This window comes from Cervus elaphus, chromosome 23 (genome assembly GCF_910594005.1).
Source record: "Cervus elaphus chromosome 23, mCerEla1.1, whole genome shotgun sequence".
Taxonomy (NCBI): domain Eukaryota; kingdom Metazoa; phylum Chordata; class Mammalia; order Artiodactyla; family Cervidae; genus Cervus; species Cervus elaphus.
Window position 1 is genome coordinate 66,195,780 of NC_057837.1, and position 25,975 is coordinate 66,221,754.

At 40.9% G+C, this 25,975-nt stretch overlaps 1 protein-coding gene across 1 annotated transcript in view; it reads left to right on the forward strand.

Moving 5' to 3' along the window:
* CTNNBL1 (catenin beta like 1) overlaps nt 1-25,975 on the forward strand; it is a 160,265-nt gene that overhangs the window by 81,084 nt on the left and 53,206 nt on the right. Inside the window, exon 11 of the mRNA XM_043883285.1 lies at nt 13,162-13,343. Within this exon, the coding sequence (XP_043739220.1) occupies nt 13,162-13,343 (182 nt within the window). The remainder of the gene's footprint in view (nt 1-13,161; nt 13,344-25,975) is intronic.

Sequence of the window (25,975 nt, forward strand, 5' to 3'; positions counted from 1 at the left end):
TAATCAAGCAAAAAAGCTTTTGCACAGCAAAGGAAATAAAACGAAGGGACAGCCTCCAGAATGGGAGAAATATTTGCAAATGATACGGCAGACAAGGGCTTAATTTCCAAAATATACAAACAGCTCTTAATGCTCAATGTCAAAGAAAAAAACAAAAAACAACCCAGTCAGAAACTGGGCAGAAGACCTATAAAGGCACTTTTCCAAAGAAGACATACAGTACAGATAGCCAAGATAGTCAACAGGTGCATGAAAAGATCAACATTGCTAATTATTATAGAAATGCAAGTCAAAACTGAAGTGAGGTATCACCTCACACCAGTCAGAATGGCCATTGTCAAAAAGTCTACAAGTGATCAATGCTGAGAAGGTGTGGAAAAAAGGGAACCCTCCTATAATGCTAGTATGTGCGTTCTCAGTCGCTTCTGTCATGTCCAACCTTTTGTGACCCTATGAACCGTAGCCTGCCAGCCTCCTCTGTCCATGGGATTCTCCAGGTAAGAATACTGGAGTGGGTTGCCATATCCTTCTCCAGGGGATTTTCCTGATCCCTCCAGGGATCAAAACCGCATCTCTTATGTCTCCTGCACTGGCAGTCAGGTTCTTTACCACTAACACCACCTGGGAAGCACAGTGGGAAGCTAGTGGAAATATAAATTGGTGCAGGCCCAACAAGACAGAGGTTGCTTAAAAAACTAAAAATACAGTTACTATATGATCCAGCAATCCCACTTTTGGGCATATATCTGAAAAAGACGAAAACTGTAACCTGAAAAGATGCACGCCGCACAGTGTTTCTTAGCCACATTACTTAAACAATAACTAAAACATGGAAGCCACTTGTGTCCATCAGCAGATGAATGGATAAAGAAGATGTGGTTATATATACATACAATGGAATATTACTCAGCCATAAAAGTAATGAAAGAGCCATATTCTCTCATAAAAGAGAATAAAATATTATCATTTGCAGCAACATGGGTGAACCTGGAGATTATCATTCTAAGTGAAGTCAAAGAAAGACAAATATATGAAGTCACTTATATGTAGAATCTTTAAAAAATAATACGAATGAACTTATTTACAACATAGAAATAGACTCACAGACATAGAAAATGAGCATATGGTTACCAAAGGGGAAAAGTAACCAATATTATTTATCAATAAAAAATATTCTTAATCTATTTTACGTTCATTTTTCATACTAACTCTTTAAAATTCAGTGTGCATTTTACATTTGCATCTGAATTCAATGCCAAGTTTTCATTAAAGTACTTGGTTTTTGTTAGATTTCATACAATTTACAGTTGAAAAAGTAGATTCCCATACTTAAATATACTTATTCCAAACATACTTAAATATTTCCCAATAACTCAATCAAGTATCAATTTTTAAACTTCTATTAAATTTTAAGTTGCCTCAACTTAAATCTGAAATTTAGCTGTATTTCAAATACTCCATGGCCGTTTGTGGCTAGTGGCTACCATATTGGATAATGCATGTATAGATCATTTTTATCACCGTCTGAAATTTACTTGATCCCTTTGACAATCAATTCCCACCAATCCAGCTTTGGCCCCAGTCAACCATTGTCTTTCTAGAATTTCATATAAATAGAATCATACAGTTTGTGTTTTGTTTAGCTTATTTAACTCAATATGTTGTTTTTGAGGTTCATTTACTTTGCATGTATCAGTAGTGTGTTTCTTTTTTATGCTTAGTAGTATATGTTTATTTATTCATTTGTTCATAGACATTTGTTTTTTCTGGTGTTTTGCTGTTGTGTATAAAGCTGCTTAAAAGTCTTAAGATAAACATATATTTTCATTTCTCTTGGGTAAAATACCTGGGAGATGAATGACTAAGTCATATGAAAGTGAAGGTGTTAGTCGCTCAGTTGTGTCTGACTCTTTGTGATCCCATGGACTGTAGTGCGCCAGGCTTCTCTGTCCATGGAATTCTCCAGGCAAGAATACTGGAATAGGTTGCCATTTCCTACTCCAGGGGATCTTCCCAACCCAAGAATCAAACCCAGGTCTCCTGCATTGCACAGTTTCTTTACCATCTAAGCCACCAATGACTAAGGCATATAGTAAATGTAAATTTACTATTAGACAGTACCAAACTGTTTTCAAAATGATTGTATCATTTTATATTCTTACCAGCAAGGCATGAGAACTCCTGTTGCTCTATCTTCCCTAATTCTTAGTGTAGTCAGATTTTAGTAGTAGTGTAGTCAGATTTTAGTTTTAACTATTTGAATGTGTATTGTGGCTTTACTTTGCATGTAACTGATGACTAAGGTTGTTAAGGGCTTCCCAGGTGGTGCTAGTGGTAAAGAATCCACCTACCAATGCAGAAGACCTAAGAGACATGGGTTCAGTCCCTGGGTTGGGAAGATCCCCTGGAGGAGGAACCCTGGAGAGGCAACCCACTCCAGTATTCTTGCCTGGAGAATCCCATGGACAGAGGAGCCTGGTGAGCTACAGTCCATGGGGTCGCGAAGAGTCGGACACGACTGAAGCAATTTAGCACATCGGCACACACAAGGTTGTTAGACATCTTTTCATGTTGACGTTTCTCACATCTTTTGTTAAGTCAACCCTTTGTTCAGACTTATTGTCTAAATTTTATTTGGGTTATGTTATTGACTTTTAAGTGTTCTTTATTCTAGAAAGAAGTTTTTGTCAGAGATGTGTTTTGGAAATATTTTTTTCCTAGTCTGTGGCTTGCCTCTTCATTTTTTAGCAGTGTCTTTTATTTATTTATTTTTTCATTTATTTTTATTAGTTGGAGGCTAATTACTTTACAATATTGTAGTGGTTTTGTCATACATTGACATGAATCAGCCATGGATTTACATGTATTTAGCAATGTCTTTTAAATAGCAAAAGTTTTACTGATAAAGTCTAATTTTAAAATATATATATATATTTTTAATTGTGCTTTTGGAATGACATATAAACTATGTTTCCCTAACCAGGGTCTCAAAGTGTTTCTTTCATATCTTTTTTTAGAATTTTCAGTTTTATGTTTTACATTTATAGATCTGTGATTGATTTTAAATTAATTTTCATATTTGGTATTAGGTATGAATTGAGGTTCTTGGTTTTATTTATTATTCTTGCATCAGTTCAGTTCAGTTCAATTGCTCAGTCGTGTATGACTCTTTGCAACCCCATGAACCGCAGCACGCCAGGCCTCCCTGTCCATCACCAACTCCCAGAGTCCATCCAAACCCATATATCCAATTCTGGCCCCATTTATTGCAAAGAGTGTCCACTTTCCAGTTAATTGCCTTTACACTCTTGTCAGAAATGAATTATCTTACATGTGTGGGTCTATTTTTTGTGCTTTCTATTCTGCTTCATTGATTTATGTGTCTGTCTTCTTGCCAACACAACCCTGTTCTGACTGTATGGTTGACTCTTGAAATTATGTGATGTAAATCGTCTTATTTAATGTCTTTTTAAAGACTTTTATCTATTCTAGTTCTATAGTTTGTCTTTGTATATAAATTTCTAGAAAAACTGCTGGGGTTTTGATTGGCATTCTAATGATTCTGTAGATTCTTTTGGGGAGGATGCACATCTTTGCAACAGTGAGACTCCCCATCCATGAACATGGTATATTTCTCCATTTATTTAGGTCTTTGATTCTTTCATCGGTGTTCTGATTTTTAAAGACAACTTGATATTTTGTATTTTCCTAGAAATTTTCAATTTCATAGACTTCCAGGTTTATTAATATATGTTGTCCTTGTATTTGTATAATTCTGTTCTGTATCTTCCATTTCATCTTTTTCATTTTCTGCTCATTATGTCTTCTTTATAACTCTTAATGTTATCTATTTAAATTTCCCTGCTTTCTTACTCAATCAGGTTTGTTAAAAGTGATTGAGATTGTCTTTGCTTTTGGTTTGACATTTTGTTTATTTGTATACTTTTTGCCTACTCATGAATTTTTTTATGTCTTTAATTCCTATTTTCTTCTTTCTTTCCATTTATTGTGTTGTCCTTTTCTAAATATCTGAGTTGAATGGTTAATGCTTTTAAAAATAATCCTCTTATTTGAAAATAAAAACATTCAGGAATTTCCTGGCAGTCCAGTGGTTAGGACTCTGTGCGCTCACTGCCAAGGGCCTGGGTTCAGTCCCTGGTCAGGGAATTAAGATCCCACAAGCCTTGTGGCACAGATAAAGGGGAAAACAACAACAACAAACTAACTAATTTTCCTCTTAACATGGCTTAGCTTCATCACACAGTTTCAAGTGGTTAAATCTTGTTTTCTTATTACATTAATAGAAAATATAGGCTGAATAGTATCTGCTTTTCTAATTTGAGACCGTATTTGTGACCTTGTAGATGGCTAGTTTTTGTGTATATTCCATGGACACTTAGAGTTTGTGTTCCTAGAGTATAATGTGCTGTACATAGCTCCTTAATCAGTTTTTAAAATATATTTTAACTCTTCCATATCCATTTTTAAAAAAACTAATCTGTCAAATTTTGAGAGTAATATGGTATCTTAATATAACTGGCTTTTTTTTTCCCTTTTATTCTTGATTGTCTTGCTCATTATATTCTACATTGCTTATTCAGCAAGTAAATGCTAATTCTTTTATTTTAATCTTGAATTGTATATCTTTGTTAGTGTTAAACAGTCCTCTTTGTTACATGTAATGAATTGGTTTTGAATTCTTTTATAATTTTGTATTTATCTATCGTATCCCTTCCTATGGTTTTATTTTAACTTTTTATGTCATTTTATATCATATGTGACTCCTATTAAGAGCATGTAGCTGTTTTTTGGATTTTTAGTCCAATGTGAGAGTTTGTTTTTAAGCAGATGAATTTAATGTACTTGTTTCTATTACAATGACTGTTGTGTTTGGCCCTCTCCTTCTCTTTATTTTGTTCTGATGCTTTTCTTGAAGATTTTATTTTGTTTTGTCTTTTAGTTCTTTTATTTTCCTTCTATAGAAATTATGCAATTTATTCCATTTCTTTTCTGTTAGTATAATTTACTTTTTGAAAAATGATGCTTGATTTATTTGTTTATGAACATTTGAAGTGGCACCAAGTCCCTTCAGGATCTATCCTCTGCCTAATTCTCCTGTGTCCATCTCTTCTCATTCTCCTTTTCCCACACATGTATATTCTATTCTCTAAACCAAACTATTTTAGATTCCTTAACACATTTCTTTATTTTCTCTGGGTACCTCACCCTTGATACTTAGGCTAAAGTTCTTTTAAGAAGCCTCTGTCCCTATATTACTTCCCCTTGCCCTGTCCTTACACCCACACACCTCCTCTTGATTTTAGAGATTAGGTTCAGGCATCCCTTGCTTACCCCTGTGGGTAAGGCAGGCATCCCTTGCTTACCATCCTGTGTGGCAAGCATCTCTTTGTCCCTGGCTGTAGTATAAGACTCTTGAGAGCAGGAACCAGGTTTTCATCTCTGTATCCCCAGAATCTAGCAATAATACATATTAGGCACTCAGTAAATATTTTCTAAATGAATAAGAAAAGTCTTGAGAAATATTTTTGCATTTTAGAATCATTGGGTCATAGAATTGCTGGCAGATCCCGTAGATAGACCCGAAGAATGAGGAGTGATTTATTAAAAGCCATGTAGCTGAGAATGTAATCTCCCGTCAAGAGATATTTAGTCCTGTTTGCCCACGTGAAATTTTTTAGTGTGTGAGGGATATAAAATAGGGTGGTGGTGAACCTGATCTTCAAGACTTCAGGAAAGCCAGGCATCATCTGTAGTCCTGGGCTCACTGCCCTGTTTGGCTTGTGCCCATGCTGGGCTTCAGAGCAAAGCCAATGCAAGTGTCTACACTTCAGTTTATCCCCCCTTGGAACACTTGACCCTCTCAACTCTCTTCTTCCATCCTCCTCCTAGGTATTTTAGGGTTATGGTTTAGGTATTCATTTCTTATAACCTTTCTACTCAAGGTTTAAAGAAACCCTTCATTCAGATTTGTAGCTGAGTTCCAGCTTTTGTTTCTGAGCGCTGTTTGGAGGTCTAGGACCTCTTAGCCCTTACCTCACCGGCCTTTCCCCTCTTCTTTCTCCTTCCATCCCAGTGTTGGTTTAGTTGTCAGGTGACTTTTTTTCATTCCTGTGTGGAGTGTCTGGATTTCACAGTGCTTGACAGAATCAATAAGGGAAAAAAGGCTATTTTTTTGTTTGTTTTTTTTCTCTCTCTGCCAAAGGATAGATGAAGACATTTTGAAAAAGAAGAAAAAGCTTGCTGAGGTGATATTTAAAAATGGAACTCATGCTGTGAAAGAAACAGCGGGTAGCCATCCTAGAGTATAGGAACTCGAAAAAAAAAAAAAAGAATTTCTCATTTGGCTGTTGTTTTTTGATAAGGAAAGAGAAAATATGAGGTGAGGGTGGGACCCACAGGGCCTCTTGGGCGGTGGAGAACTCTTCTGAAAGGAAGAGAAACCAGAGGCCCTGCGTTTCAGGTATCTTGCCCTCATTCTTTTGGCTTGGTAGTCAAGAGTTAGGGTTGTTGTCGTGTTTAGTCACTAAGTCGTGTCTGACTCTTTTGTGACCCCCTAGACTGTAACCCGCCAGGCTCCTCTGACCATGAGATTTTCCAGGTAAGAATACTAGAGTGCGTTGCTGTTTCCCTTTTCCAGGGGATCTTCCTGAATCTGGGATCAAACTCTCATCTCCTGCCTTGGCAGGTAGATTCTTTACATCTGAGCCACCTGGGAAGAATTAAGGTACAAAGAGGATAATTTGGATGATCCTTGGCTGGCAGCCAGAGTTAAGATATGAACATGAACCAAGTGGTATTTTGGTAGTCAGGAATGGTTGAGAGAAAAATAAAATTTGGGAGAGTTACAGTTTATTATGCAGTTTAACAAAGTGATGAGATTTATAGGGTCCAATTCACAGAAATAAGACTACATTATACCTATGGGGCCATGGCCATCTTAGAATTTAGCAGAAAATGAGGGTGGAGCTGTAAAAATGGCCTCATTGCCCCTGGGTGGAGACTGGTTTACCATTTCTTTGTGCCTGGTTACAGAACTCTGTCTTTGGTAAGATGTTGCTGCAAATATAAGATTTCAATATACTGGATTTAATTACAGACTGTGCTCCGAAGTCTTTGCTTCTTGCCTCCCCAGAGCAGTTTTTAACAGTATGTCCTTTTATCAAATGGTTCAGTGTTCTCTGAGAAACAGCAAAGCCAGTGGGAGACAGAAGAATTACATTGTCAGTTTCCTTGAAAACGTTGACATGAAGCTTATTACTTCTGTTGTAAAACCCTGTTCCAGTTAGAAAAAGAAGAGACCACAGTGATCCCAAGGGATGTGTACAATTGCAGCTTGGGGTGGAGTAGCAAAAATACAGTGAACCCATGCTGATTATTAACTGTATAGGCCAAAAGGGGGAAAAAAAAGAAAGAGAAGGGTACATTCATTCACATGTCGGTTTTGGGAAACATCAATTTTTTTTTACTCTTGAGTGTTTTTTTTTTCTTTTTCTTTCAGTTTAACTGTTTAACTCACTATAATTATTTTGAGATTCTGCCACATGTAACAATTGTTTGTCCCTTTTTCTTTGCTGGATAGTATTCCATTTAAGAATACATCACAGTTTGTTTATGCATTTGTTGATGGACATTTAGATTTTCAGTTTTTTGCTTTTAAGAACAGAGCTCCTGTTAATATTCATGTATAAAATCTTTGGGTGAACAACATTTTTCATTTCTTTCCAATTTTAGTATATGTGCTGCCAAAACGAGCACTGTTTTTCATTTCTTTTGGATAAATATCTATGAGTTGATATCTATGAGTTGAATCATATCTAGGATCAGTATGATAATTGATCCTATCATATCTGGATCATATGATAGGTATATACAGTGTTTTGTATTTTAGTCATTCTAGTGGGTGTATATAGGTGTCTTATGGTTTTAATTTGAATTTCCCTCATGGCTAATGATGTTGAGTGTCTCTTCATGTGCTTATTTGCCATCTACATATCTTCTTTGGTAGAGTGTGGTCAAATCTTTTGCCCATTTTGAGCAGGGGTAAGGGGTAAGAGTGGTTATCTTATTAACATTTCTTTCTGTGTCATAGATACACTCTTGTCAGATATATGTTTTACAAATATTTTCTTCCAGTCCATAGCTTACCTTTTCATTTTCATAACATAGTCTTTTGAAAAGTTTTAATTGGGGATTGTGGGGGTGGCAGTCACTGCACCACACATCTTACAGGATTTTAGTTCCCCAACCAGGAATTGAACCCAGGCCACCACAGTGAAATCCCCAAATCCTAACCACTGGACTGCCAGGGAATTCCCAGAGAAGTTTAAAATTTTTATTTTTTATTTTTTAAATTTATTTATTTAACTTTACAATATTGTATTGGTTTTGCCATTGTTGAGTTGAATCTGCCATGGGTGTACATGTGTTCCCCATCCTGAACCCCACCCCCCACCCTGCTCCCCATCCAATCCGTCTGGGTCATCCCAGTGCACCAGCCCCGAGCACCCTTTATCATGCATCGAACCTGGACTGGCGATTCGTTTCACGTATGATAATTTACATGTTTCAATGCCATTCTCCCAGTAAAATTTTTTCACTTGTTCCAGTGATCTTTTTTCTTTTTCTTTTTTTCTCTTTGAGTAAACTTGGGTAGTTTGTGTCTTTTAAGGAATTCATTTTATCTAAGTGGTAGAATTTTTTGGCATAAAGTTGTTCTTGAATATCCCCTTATTATCCTTTTAACTCCTGTATAATCTGCAGGGAGATATGCCTTCTGCTTTTTCTAATGTTAGTCATTTGTGTCATCTTTTCAAAGAATCAGTTTTTGTTTTCATAGAAATTCTACTGGTTTTTTGTTTCTGTTTCAGTGATTTCTGTTCTGATCTTCATTATTTCTTTTCTTCTGATTGCTTGGGGTTTAATATGCTATTCTTTTGATTCCTCAAGAAGGAAATTTGAGATCTCTGACCTGAGATCTTTCTTGGATTTTCTAATATATATTTAATGGTATAAATTTCCCTCTAATTGCTGCTTTAAACTATGTTACACACATTTTGATATGTTGTATTTTCAGTTCAAAACACCTTCTAATTCTCTTTTGATTTGATCTTTGACCTATGATATATTTAGAAGTGTATTATTTATTTTTAAAATATTTGGGAATTTCCCCCTATTTTTTTTTTTTTTTCTTTTGGCCATACCTCGTAGCATGGGGGAGATCTTAGTTCCCCGAGCAAGGATCAAACCCTCATCCCTTGTGTTGGAAGGGTAGAGTCTTTTTATATAAATATATGTAATTTTATTTGTTTATTTTTGGCTCTGCTGGGTCTTCATTGCTATGCAGGGGAAGCATGGAGTCTTAATCACTGGACTGCCAGAGAAGTCTCCCACATGTCTTTCTGTTTTTTATTTTTACTATGTTTTTTATGTCTACTGTAGTGCTAGAAACAAAAATCTTACCTTTGTTTTCTACATATTTGTTTCGTTTTCTGGCACAGGCAGTCAAGAAATGGTTGGTACTAGCAGTTTATAAAAAATGAATGGGAATAGAAATTGAAAAAAATGAATCTAGCAATACAGAAGACTGCCACTGTTCTATTTTAGAGGTGGAATATCTCAGCATCTGCCATAGCAGTAGGGTTCTTTGGCACTGTACTTAGAGAACACCTAGGAACTTAGTCATATTGATCTTATGTCTAATCCATAGGAATCCTGGATCCCGGAAAGTGGTATATTTGGGGAACTAAAGGGAAATGAACGTAATCATGTACATTTTAAAGCAAACGAAAATGATCTCATGTGGCATTATCCAAGTTTTTTTTGCAGAAATAAGTTTATGGTTCACAGTGTCTTTTAAAGAAGACTGTCACTGCCTATCACTTTTTTTTTCTTGATTCCTCATGGTCTTCTGGTTGAGAAGGGAGTGGACTTTAACTCTTTTACTTGTCTTTCGAATAAGTTTCCTCCAGGGCTTAATCCCTCTTTTCTGCATGGTTTGTTCATCCTCTTAGGGTAGTCTTCACATCATTGATTCAATTACTAGCCATAGATTTAATCATTCTTACACATGGGATCACAAAGAGTTGGAAGTGACTGAGCACACACATTTCCCTCCATTAAAAAAAAATAATTTTATTTATTTATTTATTTATCTGTGTTTGGTTGCACTTGGTCTTCGTTGCTGCACATGGGCTTTCTCTAGTTGCCGAGAGCCAGGACCACTCTCTAGTTGCGGTGCACAGGCTTCTCGCTGTGGTGGTTCCCTTGTGAAGCACAGGCTCGAGGTGCTCTGGCTTCAGCAGTTGCAGCTTGCAGGGCTCAGTGGTTGTGGCATGTGGGCCCAGTTGCTCTGCAGCATGTGGAATCCTCCCAGACCAGGGATCGAACCCGTGTCCCGTGCATTGGCAGGCGGTCTGTCATCCACTGTGCCACCAGGGAAGTCCATTTCCCTCTATTTTTAATCTCATTCCTGGACTGCAGACCAGTAAGTCTAAGCTGATGTCTCACCAGCACCCAGGATCAATCTGAACTCACCTCTTTTCACCCATAGTCTATTGTTAGTTCGCCTTTTTTACCAGCGTCTCTGCCTTCCATGTATTTCCACTCTTTCTTCTACTTCTTCCTCTTCCTCTCCCTTTATACAGTCCAACCCACTGTGGCAAGTGTGATCTTTCTAATACACAGAATCAACTGGCTTCATTTTTTTCCTGCTGCCCCTCTGGCTCTTAATGTTCTCACAGGACCATGCACCACTTCCCTGAATGTAACATGCTTACTCATGCCTTGGCATATGCTATCGTTTCCTTCTGCTTGAAATACCTTTATCTTTTTTGCCGATCTGAGAAAGCCATCCGTGGTTCAGGCATCATCCCCTTTGTGAGGCCTCCCTGACTCATAGTCAGCCCTCCTCCCTGTATTCATGTTCTCCTCTGTATACACCTCCACTGTACTACATGGCTCTTCTCAGTATACCATGGTCTGTGCATCTGTCTCCCCTGTGAACCGAGCTCCTCAGAAGCATGAGCTGTGCCTCTCTTTACATCTCAGCTTAATATCTGGCACTTGTTAGGTGCTTCATAAATATTTGATGAAAGAACAAACATACTCAGAATGCATGTTTATTACGAAAGTGTTTCTGTCTAATGAAGAATAAGTGGATTAAAACCACAGTGGAAACTTCCCTCTCCTCCCCTTTCTGCCTCCTCAGAAGGTTCACCTTGGTAGATGACTCAGTCCTTTCCCACCAGCACCCATTTTATAGCAGCCAGCATCCACGTTGGTTCTGGCATGATCGACAACCTGATGAACCCAGCCACGACTAAGATAAACTACGTGTCCTCAAGTAGAATAAATATTTCAAATAAAGCCAACCCAAGAAAGTCAGGCCAAACAGCTATTGATTGCTAAAAGCCTGAACTTGAGCCCAATGAATATTCCAAAGTTCACCTCCATGCAGCTTGCCTAAATGGTGATCAATATGCAATTACTGCCCCCTTTAAACGAGTCTTACACTGCCTACCTGGAGAAGGGTTTTACTTTTAAAATCTTTTGTTTGTTGAATTTGCTTAGGCAGGGAAAAAAGAGAGAGAGACTTGGCTAAACCCCAGCGTCCTTTACCTTTAGCATTTTGAACAATTCTGTTACATGTGAAATGGTTTGAATGTATGCGGAATGGTAACTGGAAGGTGCCCTGTTACATGACCGTCATTCATTTCAAGAGGACTTTTTCTGAGTGGCTAAACAGTAAGAATATTGTATTTCAGTTTCCTAATTTCTCCTCACATGGTTACATTGCCCTAGTCACAACCTTTGTAAATTTAAGTTTGTAGAGTGGGATGCTGAAGTCCAGCTACAGTGAAAACAAATATATTATTTGTCTAGTTCCCTTTCAGAATTTTATCTTGATGCAGAAAAACCCCTCCCTGTTAAATTTAGGAATTTATTTACCCTACTCCTGATATTTAAGATTTCATGTCTCACAAATATGCCTTTTTGATACCACTGCCATAATCAGAACTCTGTTGTTTTCACTTCCACTCTTGTCATATTCTCTTAAAGATGCCTCCTGACCCCAAGCTCTGTCCCTCCAGGCCCTTCATCACACTGCTGCCAGATTAAGCTTTCAAAAATCTATTTATGTAGCGCCCTCCTTTTCTTAAACATTTCATGGCGTCTCAGCATCAGTGACATGGAGCCCAGGTTCCTTGGGCAGCACAGCCAGGGCCTGTCATGACCTGTTCCTGCCCACTTCCCCTCAGTCGTCTCCCCCACCGCCCCCCGGCCCTCCCCCCCAGCCCCGATCATTCAGAGCTACTTCCAGTCCCTCCAAGGGACGCGCTTTTACAGACCTCCTGTACCTTTGCCTATGCTGCTTACCGCCACCAGTAACATGGCTTTCTCTTCTCTGCCTGGCAATTAATCATACTTCAGACTGAGTTCAGATGTCACAATTGGATACCCACATGCAAATGGATGCAGTTGGATCCTGAACTAATACCACATACACAGATTAATTCAAAAACAAAGATCTAAGTGTAAATACTAAAGCTAGTGCACTCTTAGAAGAAAACATAGGTTTGAATCTTCATGACATTGGATTTGGCAATGATGACAGTGTTCTATAATTGCCTAAGGTGATGGTGGCACATTTCTGAATATTCTAAGATCTATTGAATTGTACATTTTAAATGGGTGAATTGTATGGTGTGTCAACTATATCTTGATAAAGCTGTTAAAGAGAAAGAAAAAGGAAGAATAGGTGATCCATAATCCTACCACCTTGAAATTACCTGTTAGTATTTTGATCTGTTTCTTTCCAGTGTCTTCTAGTGCATATTTTTTACATATTTTTACATGAGGAAATGCTTCATATGGAATTTTGAATATTATTTTTCATGCTTACCATTCTGATCATAAGAACTTGTTCATTCTAACACCTACTCTCCTGATTGTTAACAAGTGTGTAATATTCCATGTAGATATACTATAATAATGTTTTGACTGGTGGACCTTTAAATTGTTTTTGCTCTTATTTGTCTTTTTTCCATTGTAATGAATTTTGCAGTAAATACACTTTTTTTTTTTTTTTAAGACTAGGCCATCCTCATGAAATGCCTTATGTAAAACCTTTTTTGTTCCCAGAGAAAAGAAGATCTCCCGGAGCAGTGCCCTGAAAGTGCTGGACCATGCCATGATTGGACCCGAGGGCACAGACAACTGCCACAAGTTCGTTGACATTCTTGGCTTACGAACCATCTTTCCCCTTTTTATGAAGTCTCCCAGGAAGATCAAGAAAGTGGGAACCACTGAGAAGGAACATGAAGGTAGGGCTCACTGGAAGTCAGCCTCATTTAAAGGTGTTGGGAGAAATGAAGGAGATGAGAGCTGCTTTGACCAACTGCTGTGCAACTGAGGAGTCGGCTCTTAGGTGGAAGGGTGCTCCCTTTTTCTTTTTTATTTGCTTATTTTCTGTGCATGGAAAAGCAACCTGGTGACCCCCGGTCACAAATGGGCTTTGTCACACTGCTTCTGGTGGTTCCATTCCCTACTGGCCTGTTAATAAGCCTGTGCGTGAAGGTTTTGTTTTCTTCACTATAATTTGTAGCGAGTTGTCTCTCTGATGGAAGACCCTTTTGAAAAGAGTAATGAGGTGGCAACACATGTCACCTCCGGAGTAGCGCTTTCATGTATTTCTGTATTAAAGTATGATTCAGCCAACATCAGGAATTGCCGAAATAAACTATTTACAGCCCAGGTGCCCCTTTTTATGTTTCTCCTCCCTGATGGTGCGCACTCCCAGCAAAATGCCATGAATTGTGGTGCTGTAAGCAGAGTAGTTACTGCTAGACCAGTCCCGCCCTGCTATTGTCTAGTGGCCTGCTGCTTCCCTCTCCCAATAAATGACGGCGGTGCAATCTGGAAGGCCCCGGATTTATGAGCATTGACAGTTCTGCTGGAGGCTAACAGACACTTGCAGAGGGAATTTACATGGTTGGGTGGTTATTTTAAAGTATGGAGAAAGGGCTACAAGGGGGATGAGGTGGTGGTGTGTGTAAAAGAGGAGGACCTGGGCTGGCTGACTGGCTAATTTGGTCATCTTATCAGAAGTTAACATCTGTCCCATGATTTGATTTTTTTTCCATCAGTGATTAGTAGAACAGCATAGATGTCTGCAGAATCTTTTTTATTCCTTACCTTCTTAGATAAAAGTTTGAGAGTTCCTCTCTGTCTCTTTTCATCTTGACTTGACTTACTCTCTACCAACTTGAAATGGCTAAAAGGAAGGTGGTGTGGCATGTCTTCAGTGGTCAGCACCAGGAATACCTTCTTTGATGAAATCCCCTCTCCAGACTCAGCAAAAAGTCTGGCAGGGAAGAACTGCGGACTGGAGGTCTGACAACACATAGAAAGTTCAGGTCACCTCAAATCAGGTACTGACTGAAACCCCAGCTGTTGAAACACCAGCTGTGAACATGTTAACCCCATTGCTGGTCTTTTTTCTTTCCTCAATGGAAATTTATTCATGGGAGAGAGAATGGTCTTGAAGATCTTGGAAATAAAATTTAGGAGGCTGTCACCATTCAGTCTGAAAACCTGCCACATCCTAGCACAGCTACATTATGTGCTACCTTGTTTGGGTCTTGTGAGTGTGTGCTCAGTCACTTCCTTTGTGTCTGGCTCCTTGTGACCCTATGGACTATAGCCCAACAGGCTTCTCTGTACATGGGATTATCCAGGCAAGAAATACTGGAGTGAGTTGTCATCCCCTCCTCCAGGGGATCTTCCCAACCCAGGGATCAAACCCATGTCTCTTATATCTCCTGCATTGGCCGGTGGGTTCTTTACCACTAGTTCCACCTGGGAAGCCCCATTTGGGCCTCACAACTCATGAAATAGATGGTGGTATCCTTGTTCTTTAGATGAGGAGATCAACTGAGGAAGGAATCAAGCTGTGATTCTATAGCTAAGTAGCTGTGTGACTTTAGACACTTTACTTAACTTCTCTGGATTGCATTTTCCTTCCTGTTCTGTAAGATGCGGAAACTAGACTAGTGAAATAGAAGCTCTGATATCGGTAAGATCCCGAGGCACAGGCCCTGGTTGTCAAGGCTCTGTCCTGTAATCCAGGCAACTCCTCAAGGACTGTGTGTGGCTGACCTGCTGGGTTGAACAGAGAGGCTTGGTGCTTGCTGCCCCTTGAGCACGCTTGAAGAAAATGAAGGAAAACAAGCCCTTCGCAGGCTCTTGCGTTGTGTGCGTGGCGCTGAGAAGACAAGTGACAGATTCAGTGAGCAGCTGTTTTCCTTCTGAAAAATGTGCCCGGTGGCGTGCTGGTAACAGTACATTTGCTTTAGAGTACCCGCATTAGGAATTTGATAACATTGTATTAGTGAGGGCAATGGCTTGGGAAGACAGCTCCTGGAAGGCATGTTTGGACTATAATGGGCTGGGGAGGATGAGCCCTGCATCCTGAATACACCGGCACCCAAAGAGCAGTGGACCCCGAGGAGGAAACACAGCCCCGGTGCTTCTCCCGCCCCGCCTAGCTGCCTCTGCTCCTGGCCGTGAGCGGCAGGGTGAGAATGCAGGCAGGGCAAGGCAGGGGTGCCTTGTGCGAGATTTCTTGGTCCTATCTCCTGGGTCACGCTGCACATGCTCACCCTCCTGAAGCAAGTGGACCAGGTGTGTGTGCGGAGCACAGCAGCCGCCAGCATCAGGAGTGTTTGCGAACATGCCCAGCCCCGGGTTTCTACAATGCTCTTGCCTCCGTCTTCTTCACAATTTTCTCCGACCTGTGCACTTGGCTGCCTTTCAGTCATCCTTCAAGTCCTCAGTTTTGATGTCACTTGCTCAGGGAAACATAACATGAGCCCCAGGGCTAGAATAGAACCTCTTCGGAAGTGAACGCTTGGACCCTGGACTTTGACTTCATAACCCTGAAGATTATGGAACTGATAACATTGTCAACTCTGGATCCCAGGGCCTAGCCCTGTGCTTGGCACGTGGTGGATGCACAGTGTATGTTTATGGGCTGCGTGAATGGATAATTGCTTCCCTAAAAGACTGCTCATTAAAGACAAACATGGATTTGGGGCTCTCTAGAACCTTGCAGGGTTGAGTCAGTACAGTTGATGGTTGTTGATCATGCCCCTGGGGCGAGTGGTTTTTCTCCCAGCTTGTTTAGAAGCAAAACCAAGACGGGTTCCTAGCCTTAAGTTTCTCTTTGTCTCGTGTGCTTAGAAATTATGGCAGAACTCCTCTCCTCTCCTTTAGAGCTGTGCCTTTCAGAGCCCCGTCATGGATATAACTTCCTTAGAGGCGATGCCACCCTATGACAAACTCCTTTTGGTAATCTAGCAACTCCTAATAAAGCACTGTGGGCTGGGAGTCAGCTTGCCTGTCCAGAACCTCTGGACGGCTGTCCTGTAAGCTTCCCTTTCTTGTCAAATTCAGGATTAAGTTCATCCTGGTCCAGTCTCAGGCCCTGTCACTTCTCAAAACTTTCCAAAACTCATATGATAGCAATATAGCCTGGTGTGGTACAGAAGGATCCACTTCTTATCCACGGGGTTAATTTTTAAACTCTCCGAGCCTTGTTGTTAAGTTGTGTTCGACTCTTTTGCGACCCCATGGACTGCAGCACTCCAGGTTTCCCTGTCCTTCACTATTTCCCCGAGTTTGCTCAAATTCAAGTCCATTGAGTCAGTGATGCTATCTAATCATCTCATCCTCTGCTGCCCTCTTCTCCTTTTGCCTTCAGTCTTTCCCAGCATCAGGGTCTTTTCCAGCGAATTCTTGCCCCTTTTGTAAAATGCTAGGTCTACTACCAAGGGCGGTTGTGAGAGTCAGGTGAAGTGACAAATACAAACTTAGCGTAGACTCTAGAATACAGTCGGCACTTCAGGAAGTGTAAGTTCTCCACTAAATCTGTCTCCAGTTCTGCCTGCCCTGGCCTTAGTCACACATACTCATTCTTCTAGGTCACTGGGAAGCCAGGCAAAGAGACTGCCCACACCCCAGGTTGGGAGAGTGTGGGTTTTATTGGCCTGCAGTCTAATTGCCATGTGATAGCCTCTAGAGAATGGGCAGACTCATTCTTGCCGGGACTGTCAGGAGTCATGACTTGCTAAATAGAGGAGTGACATAGAAACAACCATGTTTCATATTCCCCAGGCCACAGGAGGGCTTGAGAGAGGACAGTCTCTAGATTAAGCTGACTCTAGAGAGAGAAGGGAAGAAGCAGAGACCACCCTTATAACCTAGAATTGCTGGGAATGTAGTTCTTCTTTTGTGAGTTGGGATGAAGAGGGAAAAGAATTATTGTAATTGAAATCCATTCAGGTTCACATAATAAACTGAAGTAGATCAGGGGAGGCACTTAGCTTGGGGGGTGGGTTGGGAAGAAAAAATTTGCCCTTGGGTATAATAGCATGATTGGCTGCCGCCTTGGTTTTATAGAGAATAGCACAGTATATGTTGTCTCCTTGGAATTAACTGCTTCAGAATATGAGGGAAGAAGAAAAGAGCTGGGATCCAGAAATGGCATTTGACCTTTACTTCTTGTCTCTTTTAAAAATTCTTATTAAAATAGGTCCAATTTTCCATGTATTGCTTCATTAGGTAGGTGAATTATTGAGTTTATAGCAGTTCTAGTTAATTGCGCTGTTTTAACATGGTTCCCCTGGAGGCTATTAGAAGCTTTAAGGGGGTGAGCTACCAAGCAGTGTGTAGGTGTGCCGTGTGCATGGTAGGCATATGTGCACATTTTAGCTCATCAACAATGACAGCAGTTGAGAACAGGTCACTGCTTTAAAGAATATTTTTCTGTCATCTGCAAAGAATTGTAAGTGATTCTGGGGGACTCCTCAAGTCAGAAGATGTGCAGTTGCCTGGTACTTACAGGCTCCTGACAGTGAGGAACTGCAGACCAGAGCTCTCACCACCTACCAGGGTTAGAAGAGGGAAATAGCAAAAGCTTTCCTGCAGTCAGAAAAGAAGGGAGTTTAGCCAGCACAGGCAAAAAAATATTTGTATCGTGTCCATTGTGGGCCATGGTAATGGCATGGCATTGTTTAGGGCCAACTTTTCATTTTATAGGGCCTCATACTATATCCAAAATTTAACAGGCTTGTTATGTGACAGGATAATAGGGTTTCCCAGGGTTCCATCTCCAGATCCTTTGCTTCAGCCTGTCCCTCAAGCATTTATTTTCACATGCATTGGCAGTGTAGTCCCCCAATTCTTTTTCTTTTTTTTTTTTAGTTCCTCACGCTCTCCTTGATCTCATCTGCTACCTGCAGCTTTAACCTCTATCTGTTTGCCACTGATTCCCAAGTCTTCAGCCTTGTCTCTCTTGCAGGCTGTAATCAACACAGCTAGTTAACCAGAAGACCGCTGCACCAGGTACTCAGCTCATTCAAAACCACACTCATTCCTTCCAGGTCTCTTTTGCTTTTCCTATGCTGGTAAATGGCACCAGTTCTACTCCACCACCCAAGGCAGAAATCACACACCATGCTTAATTCTTAATATTCCCCACATGTACATGACAAGACTTGAGCTGGTGTCTTGGTCCTGTCATTTTACTAGCTTTATGGCTTTGGGAATGTTGCTTGACCTCCCTGAGCCTGTATTTCCTCAACTGTAAAATTGGGATAATATTGAAATCTATCTTTTTATAAGGTTGCTATGTGAGGATTAAATGAAATAATACTGATCAACTGCTTAACATAGTGCCTGCTTCACTAACACTAGTGGCTGGGATGTGAGTAGGTTTCCTATTTGTGTTCCTCTTCTTTCTACTCTGTTGGTAGTTTTTGTTGTTGTTGTTTATTTTGACTGCCCCAGGTCTTAATTGTGGCACACAACATCTTTAGTTGCGGCCTGTGAGATCTTAGTTGCGGCATGTGAGATCTAGTTCCCTGACCAGGGATCAAACCCAAGCCTCTTCAGCCACTTGGGAGCTTGGAGTCTTAGCCACTGGACCACCAGGGAAGTCCCTCTGTTGGTAGGTTTAAAAGTACCCTCCAGATAAAATCCTTTTCCTCTCTGAGTCTGCCATTTAGAGGAGTAGATGTGAACATCCCAGTCTTAATGAGACAAGACCTCCCCCATAGAGGATGTTACTGGGGAGCCCCAGATCCCCACTTCTCCATATCATGTAAACAGAGAATTCAAAGATTTCCCCCCCACACACACTTTTTTATGTGTTCCTCAAGCTTGAAAATCCCAGAGTTGGTTATTGTGCTCAGAACAATGAGCACGTGAAGAGTAAATGGTATTTAATTTTAAGAGTAGCATTAAGCCATCCACTAACAGGCACTTTTATGTTAAACAAGGATGGAAATGTCTGGCTGTTGTTTTTTGTTGCCATTCGAAAACCTTCTAACGGAATAGTTCCTGGATCCATTTCTTTTCTCTCCCTCCAGCTACTTGTCTCATTGCTGACCTCAGATGACAAAACATAAGGATGCTGAAATAAGCAATGTGTTTGGACTTAAGGGGTTCCTCTTAAGGCTTCCTCATCAGGCTTCAGGGAATGATTCTGAGTGTTGCACAGCTGGTTCGCTAACTGGTTCCAGTCACATGAAGGAGTAACAGTCCACAGGCCTTTCTCAAGTAGAGCACAGCGTAGCAGTTTGCCACTGAGGGAGACAGTAAAACAGCGGATATATTTACTGTCCTGGAAACTGCTCCTGCCCTTCTGTGGGAAGAAGGTCATGGCCAGCTCTCATTTTATTGGGCATCTGATTTTTCCGACCCAGGGATTGAACCCAGGTCTCCTGCATTGGCAGGTGGATTCTTTACCACTGAGTCACCTAGGAAGCCCCTTGTACTGATATACCAAGGGTTTTATAGGTGTATATACTGTATGAATTAGGTATTTCTATCATCTTCTTATAGATGAGTCTCAGAGAGTTTGTTAATTACCAAATACCTTTCAACAAGTGAGTGGCAAAGCAGAATTTGAGCCTAGTCTGCTTCTAAAGCTTCTAACACCAGGGTGGCTCCATTGGTGGTCTGGTTGGTACCCAGAGGCAACAGAGTGTAGGGAAAAGGAGGATTGTCTTTGCAGGAGACAACCTGGCTTCAAATCCCAACTCTGCCCCCAAACTAGCTGGTGGCCTTAGAGAAGTTATTCTTTCTAGATCTTCAATTCCTCTTCAGTCAACAAGCCAGATAAATACCTTCCTCAAATTGTTGTGGGAAGAATAATGATCATGAGCATCCTATAAGTCTCTAGCAAGTAGACATTTACTAAATGGTCAAATAGTTACTATGTATCAGCTTCCTTTCAAAAATAGTCATCCTTCTCTCAGTTTTCACATTTACATTTACATGTCTGGTGCAGACTTCTTGACTTTTGTGGGTTTGAAGCCCAGCTGTGGACCAGGACTCCGTATGTGGGAAGGCTGGATCATAACAAGAGCTACCAAGTGATGAGATAGCCAGTTTATCGTGATGGCCTACCAATCAGGACTCTCAGGTATAATCCTGGTTGTGATGGTCCTGTCAAAATTTATCACATCTTGAATGAAGTACTGCTGCTGCTGCTGCTGCTAAGTCACTTCAGTCGTGTCCGACTCTGTGTGACCCCATAGACGGCAGCCCACCAGGCTCCGCTGTCCCTGGGATTCTCCAGGCAAGAGTACTGGAGTGGGGTGCCATTGCCTTCTCCGAATGAAGTACTAAACTTTTCTCTTTCCATTTGATGCTCTGTGGAGAAGAGCCCTAAAGGTAGATGAGTGAGGCTTCATTCATTCTTTTATCAAACAAACCACTAGCTCTTCTTTGTGCCAGGCTTGGTGCTGTAGATAAGGTGAACAAGCTCACAGTCCAGTTAGGGAGACGTGGAAACCTGTGTTTATAGTACAAGGGGGGATGGTAGAAGAGAGCACAGATCAGGGACTTCTAGGTGGTAGAAGAACAGATGGAGGTTAGAAACAGCTCCACCTTAGCAGTGTGGCTCTTGAGCCAACTTAGGTCTGAGTTAGCCAGGTGAAGGAATGTTAAATGTAAAAAAGCAGCATGTATAAAATAAAACATGGGAGGCACAGGCTACAGTGAGCCTTAAACCTCGCTGCCCCTCAGAATCATATGGAAACTTGTTTAAAATGTAGCCTTCTGGGACATGTTCTCAGAGTTTCTGATTCCACCAGTCTGCATAATATTGGTGGATCTGTACTTTGTTCAGCTTGCCACGAGTACCCTCTGAGACCAGTCTGGCACCAGCCCTTGGTAAGAAGAACATGGAGCAGAAGATTAGACTAGTTAAGCAGAAGCCAGACCTTGGAGGACTGCAGAGCTGTTGTGAGGATTGACTGAGTTAGTACATGTACGGTGCTTAAGACAGTACTTGGCACATAGTAAGCATTCATTTATATTGATAGTTATTGCTGTTCTTATATTATAATAAAAAAAAAGCCTCCCCCCAATTTTTATATGTCATAGGTATAGTACTAATTTTAATTATTTTGACTATTTCAGCTAATTTAGCATAAATTCAATTTTTATATTGAGGGCCTGGGTGGAAAGGATGAAAGAGAACCATTCATCACTGTTTTTCTTCTGCGTTTTTCATTTTGCCAGGGAGAAACTTAGTTCTTCGGTGGCAGCATTAGCTGAATTCTTATTTTGGATATAGAATTTTCCACTGGTACATTTATTATTTTGTCAATATGACTCTGTTAGTTTTCATTTATTATCTTGATTAAATTTTATAGAAACAGTTTAATATGCAGCATATCTCCTTTACAGAAGTAAAACCAATACCAGGAATGTGGAAACAGCAGTTAAGAAATAGCCAAACCTTTATAGGTTATTTCTTTAGCGTTTGATGGTGCCAAAATGAGGAATAACTTAGGAGCTAGACAGTAATTAAGTGGTTTGTTAAACCTGGCTTATAATAACCTGGTTTATTAAAATTCAACACGTAATCTTTACTGTGTTGTTGTTCAGTTGCTAAGTCATGTACAACTCTCTGCAACCCTATGGACTATAGCACGCCAGGCTGCTCTGTTCTCCACTATCGTCCAGAGATTGCTCAAATTCATATCCATTGGAAGAAAAGACATGACAAACCTAGATAGCGTATTAAAAAGCAGAGACATCACTTTGCCAACAAAGGTCTGTATAGTCATAGCTATAATTTTTCCAGTAGTCACGTATATATGTGAGATTTGGACCATAAAGAAGACTGAGCACCAAAGAATTGACGCTTTCAAACTGTGGTGTTGGAGAAGACTCTTGAGAGTCCCTTGGACAGCAAGGAGATCAAATCAGTCAATCCTAAAGGAAATCAACCCTGAATATTCAGTGGAAGGACTGATGCTGAAGTTAAAGTTCCAATACTTTGGCCACCTGATGCAAAGAGCCGACTCATTGGAAAAGACCCTGATGCTGGGAAAGATTGAGGGCAGGAGGAGAAGGGGGCAACAGAGGATGAGATGGTTGGGTGGCATCACTGACTCCATGGACATGAGTTTGAGCGAACTCCGGGACATAGTGAAGGACAGGGAAGCCTGGAGTGCTGCAGACCATGGGGTCACAAAGAATCGGACACAACTGAGCGACTGAACAAAGACAACACGTCCATTGGACGGTGATGCTCTCTAACCGTCTCATCCTCTGCTGCCCTCTTCTTTTGCCTTCAGTCTTTCCCAGCATCAGAGAGGGTCTCTTCCAGTGAGTCGGCTCTTCACACCTTTACCATGATATGCTTCTTAATGTTACTATTTGGGGGCTTTTTTTGTTGAGTACTCTGGTAGGCAAAAGCCTATCAGGTAAAAACAATTCATTATATCGTTTCACGCAATCCTCACAAGAGCCCTGTGAGCCATGTATTACTACCTACATTTTACAAGTGAGAAGACTGAGGCATAAAGAAGTTGTCATTTTCCAAAGACACAGCTAGTACATGGCCTTACTAGGATTTTAAGCTAAGATTTTTCTATGGTTTCTGAAAATTGAATCCTCTTCTAATTCTTCTTTTAATCATAAGTCAGAACTTGCCCAGTAGTAGTGGGCCTGATTTAAACTACTGCGTGCTATCTTTGCCTTTTGATTTCTTTTCTGTCATCAGTGGTCCTGCACCCAGTACTGCAGTAACTCTCTCAATTCCAAACATTTCGCCCTGCCACACTTTGTTCACCTCTTCTTGGCTTGCAGTTTTCGGGGGTATCTGTCCCCCGATAGTCTCTTCTCTTTAGGCCTCTCAGGCCTGAGGCTCAGCACTGCTTCAGCTTTCAGTCTCTGTTCCTACACATTGCAGTCTGCTTCCTTTGCGGTTGTCTGCCCTTGAACCCTTCACTCAGCACTCTGGCCTGTTTTCTCCCTCTGTTGGCTCCCTGGAGAATGAGACACGAATCTGTGGTTTTCAACCCTCACCGATGGTGAGTAAGGCTTGACGAGCTTTAACAGAATACACATGCCTGGGCCCCACCCCCAGGAATTCTAAGGGTCAAAATTCTAAACCTCTGTAATTTTTAGAAGCTCCAGAGACTGTTGCTCAGTTAGTCCTGAGACTCACTGGCTAAAATGCTCAGAGCATAAGCCTTGGTGAGCATCCTTTTGACTTTCTCTCTGGGCCAAAATAAGATTCTTAACATGGTGGATCTTAGGGGAAGGCTTGTTAGATATATCTTTATTACTTTTTCTGAGTATGAATAATTAACCTAGTGTAGAAAAGTCAAGCATTGTGGAAAAGAAAGGAGGGAAAGTAAAAATCACTCCAAAAAAAAAAAAATCACTCCCAATCTTACCACCGGGAGTTAATCACTAGAAATATCATGGACACTCTCCATTCAAACATCTGCGTTAGGGATGGGGCTTGAATATATGTGCATATAATTTTGTATAATTGGAGGCATGGTGTATATGCTATTTTGTAACCTGTTTTTACTCAGTGTGTTTTGGGCATACTTGACAGGGGTGAGTCTTTTAATACAATTAGGAAACTGGACTGTATAATTTTAGAAGGCAGGATAGATTTCATGTGAAATGATTAGGCTGTAGAGGTGATGGCATTTTGGAAAGGATAAGCTGGGCTTGGATGGTGAGGCTGGTTCTTCCAAGTTGTGAATGTGCTGGGACTTGAGTATGGCAAGGAAAGGAGGTGTGGACTGAAGGCTAATGCATCTCAGTTCACTTGGTTCTAAGAGAAGTGAAGATGCCTTTCAAATGTTTTTTAAATGTACGAGTATTTTAAGGTGTTATACATGTTGGCATCTAACAGCGGATATAGTGTAGAAGGAGATAAACTGAAAATAGACCCGTATGCGTTTCACTGCTCATAAAGAATACACGTGTGAAATGTTTGTTAGTGTCCACCTTCCTGGATTCTTGTGATATTGGATGTGATTTTTATACACAGCAGCTTGCAGGTTGCTGGGGAAATGGCTCTGTGTGTTTCATCATGTTGCAGCCTTACTTGTTTGTTTTCTTTATGGTAAGAAAATGTCTTTGGCTTGCTTTTATAGTCAGATTGATTTTGCTTGTGGGTGTCCAGGTGCTGATGAACTGTAATTAGCATAAGAAGGAGATTGAAAAGATGTTGAATATTCTTTTCTGGTAGCCAAACAAAGGATCCCCAAACACAAATTATTCTCAGGTATCAGGTTAAAGAGAAGCAGACCTTTTCTCTTTAAGATGCAGGTTTATTAAAGGATCTCTGTGTTGAGCTGGGGAGGTCAGTCTGGGCTTGGGGCTGGACAACCTTGCAGTGAACCATCATGGGGTAATTTTCTGAGGCTAAGCATCTCTGTTTGCTTAGCCTATTACAAAGGAGACCTGGGTTGGGTTCACAAGGTCTAGATTTGTGTTTGTACCACAGCTCTGTGACTTTCGCAAGTCATTTACTCTCTGGACCTCTGTTTCCCCACCTTTAAAGAGGGAGATTATACTATTTTACAGTGTGTGAGAACTGGATAAGATAAGGCGTGGGGAAGTGCTTCGTATACTGTAAGATTTTTGCCCCTGTACAGTATGTCCGTGGTACTGGTATATATTACATTCAGTGTTTCTCCCTTGTCTCTTCTACATCCTGAAAGGTCAGGGCATGCCCCCGGGAAAGTGCTGCAAGGCAAATTCTGGAGGCTGGCTAAACTTCCAGGGTCTGGCCCCCTGCAGCCTTGTCCAATCAGGTACCAACATAGAGCCCTCGGACACTGACCACCGCTGTAGCCCGCGCTTTCTTCCTTATATGAAAAGACCTGGCCTGGACACCCGGCCCGGACTATAAAACCCCTCCCCACCCCTCATACCTTGCAGACTCCCTTTGTCTCCTCACTCACCAGCCCCCGGGAGTTCTGCCCGAGAGCGACGCTTAATAAAAGGCCTTTACCACCGGTCCTTAGAGGCGGCTTTTTTCCTCCCGCGGCGTTTTTCCTAACACATCCCTTACGTTTTTTTTCCCTCTTGTAACATTTTTCTCCCTTGTCTCTGGCTCCAAAGTAGAAAGAAGATGATGGTTAATTTATTCCATGTTTGCTGCAGGGTTACCATAAAATAAATTAAGCGTATCATTTTGATAATCACTAAAAATATGCCTACAACTTTCTTAAATGTATTGATTACTAATAAATCATGTCTCTGTTAAGCATGCCTGCTGGTTGGCGAACTTGTGGAATAACAATGTTTGCTTGCCTCGTTAGCAGGCTGATTCTCCTGATGATGTACCAGCCAGTCTGAGGTTACCATGGACAATGATGGCTGCGATGGCGCCTCACATTTATTAAGTGTTTGCTGTGTTCCAGTTTATCCATGATGTCATTATCCCTGCCATCAGCGCTGTGTGCCATATCATTAGCCTGCTTTACTGCTGAGGAAACAGCCCCCAAGAAGTAAAGTACTTTCTCAAATTGTGCACAGTTTAAATGAACGTCTGCAGAGAAGGCAATGGCAACCCACTCCAGTACTCTTGCCTGAAAAATCCCATGGATGGAGGAGCCTGGTAGGC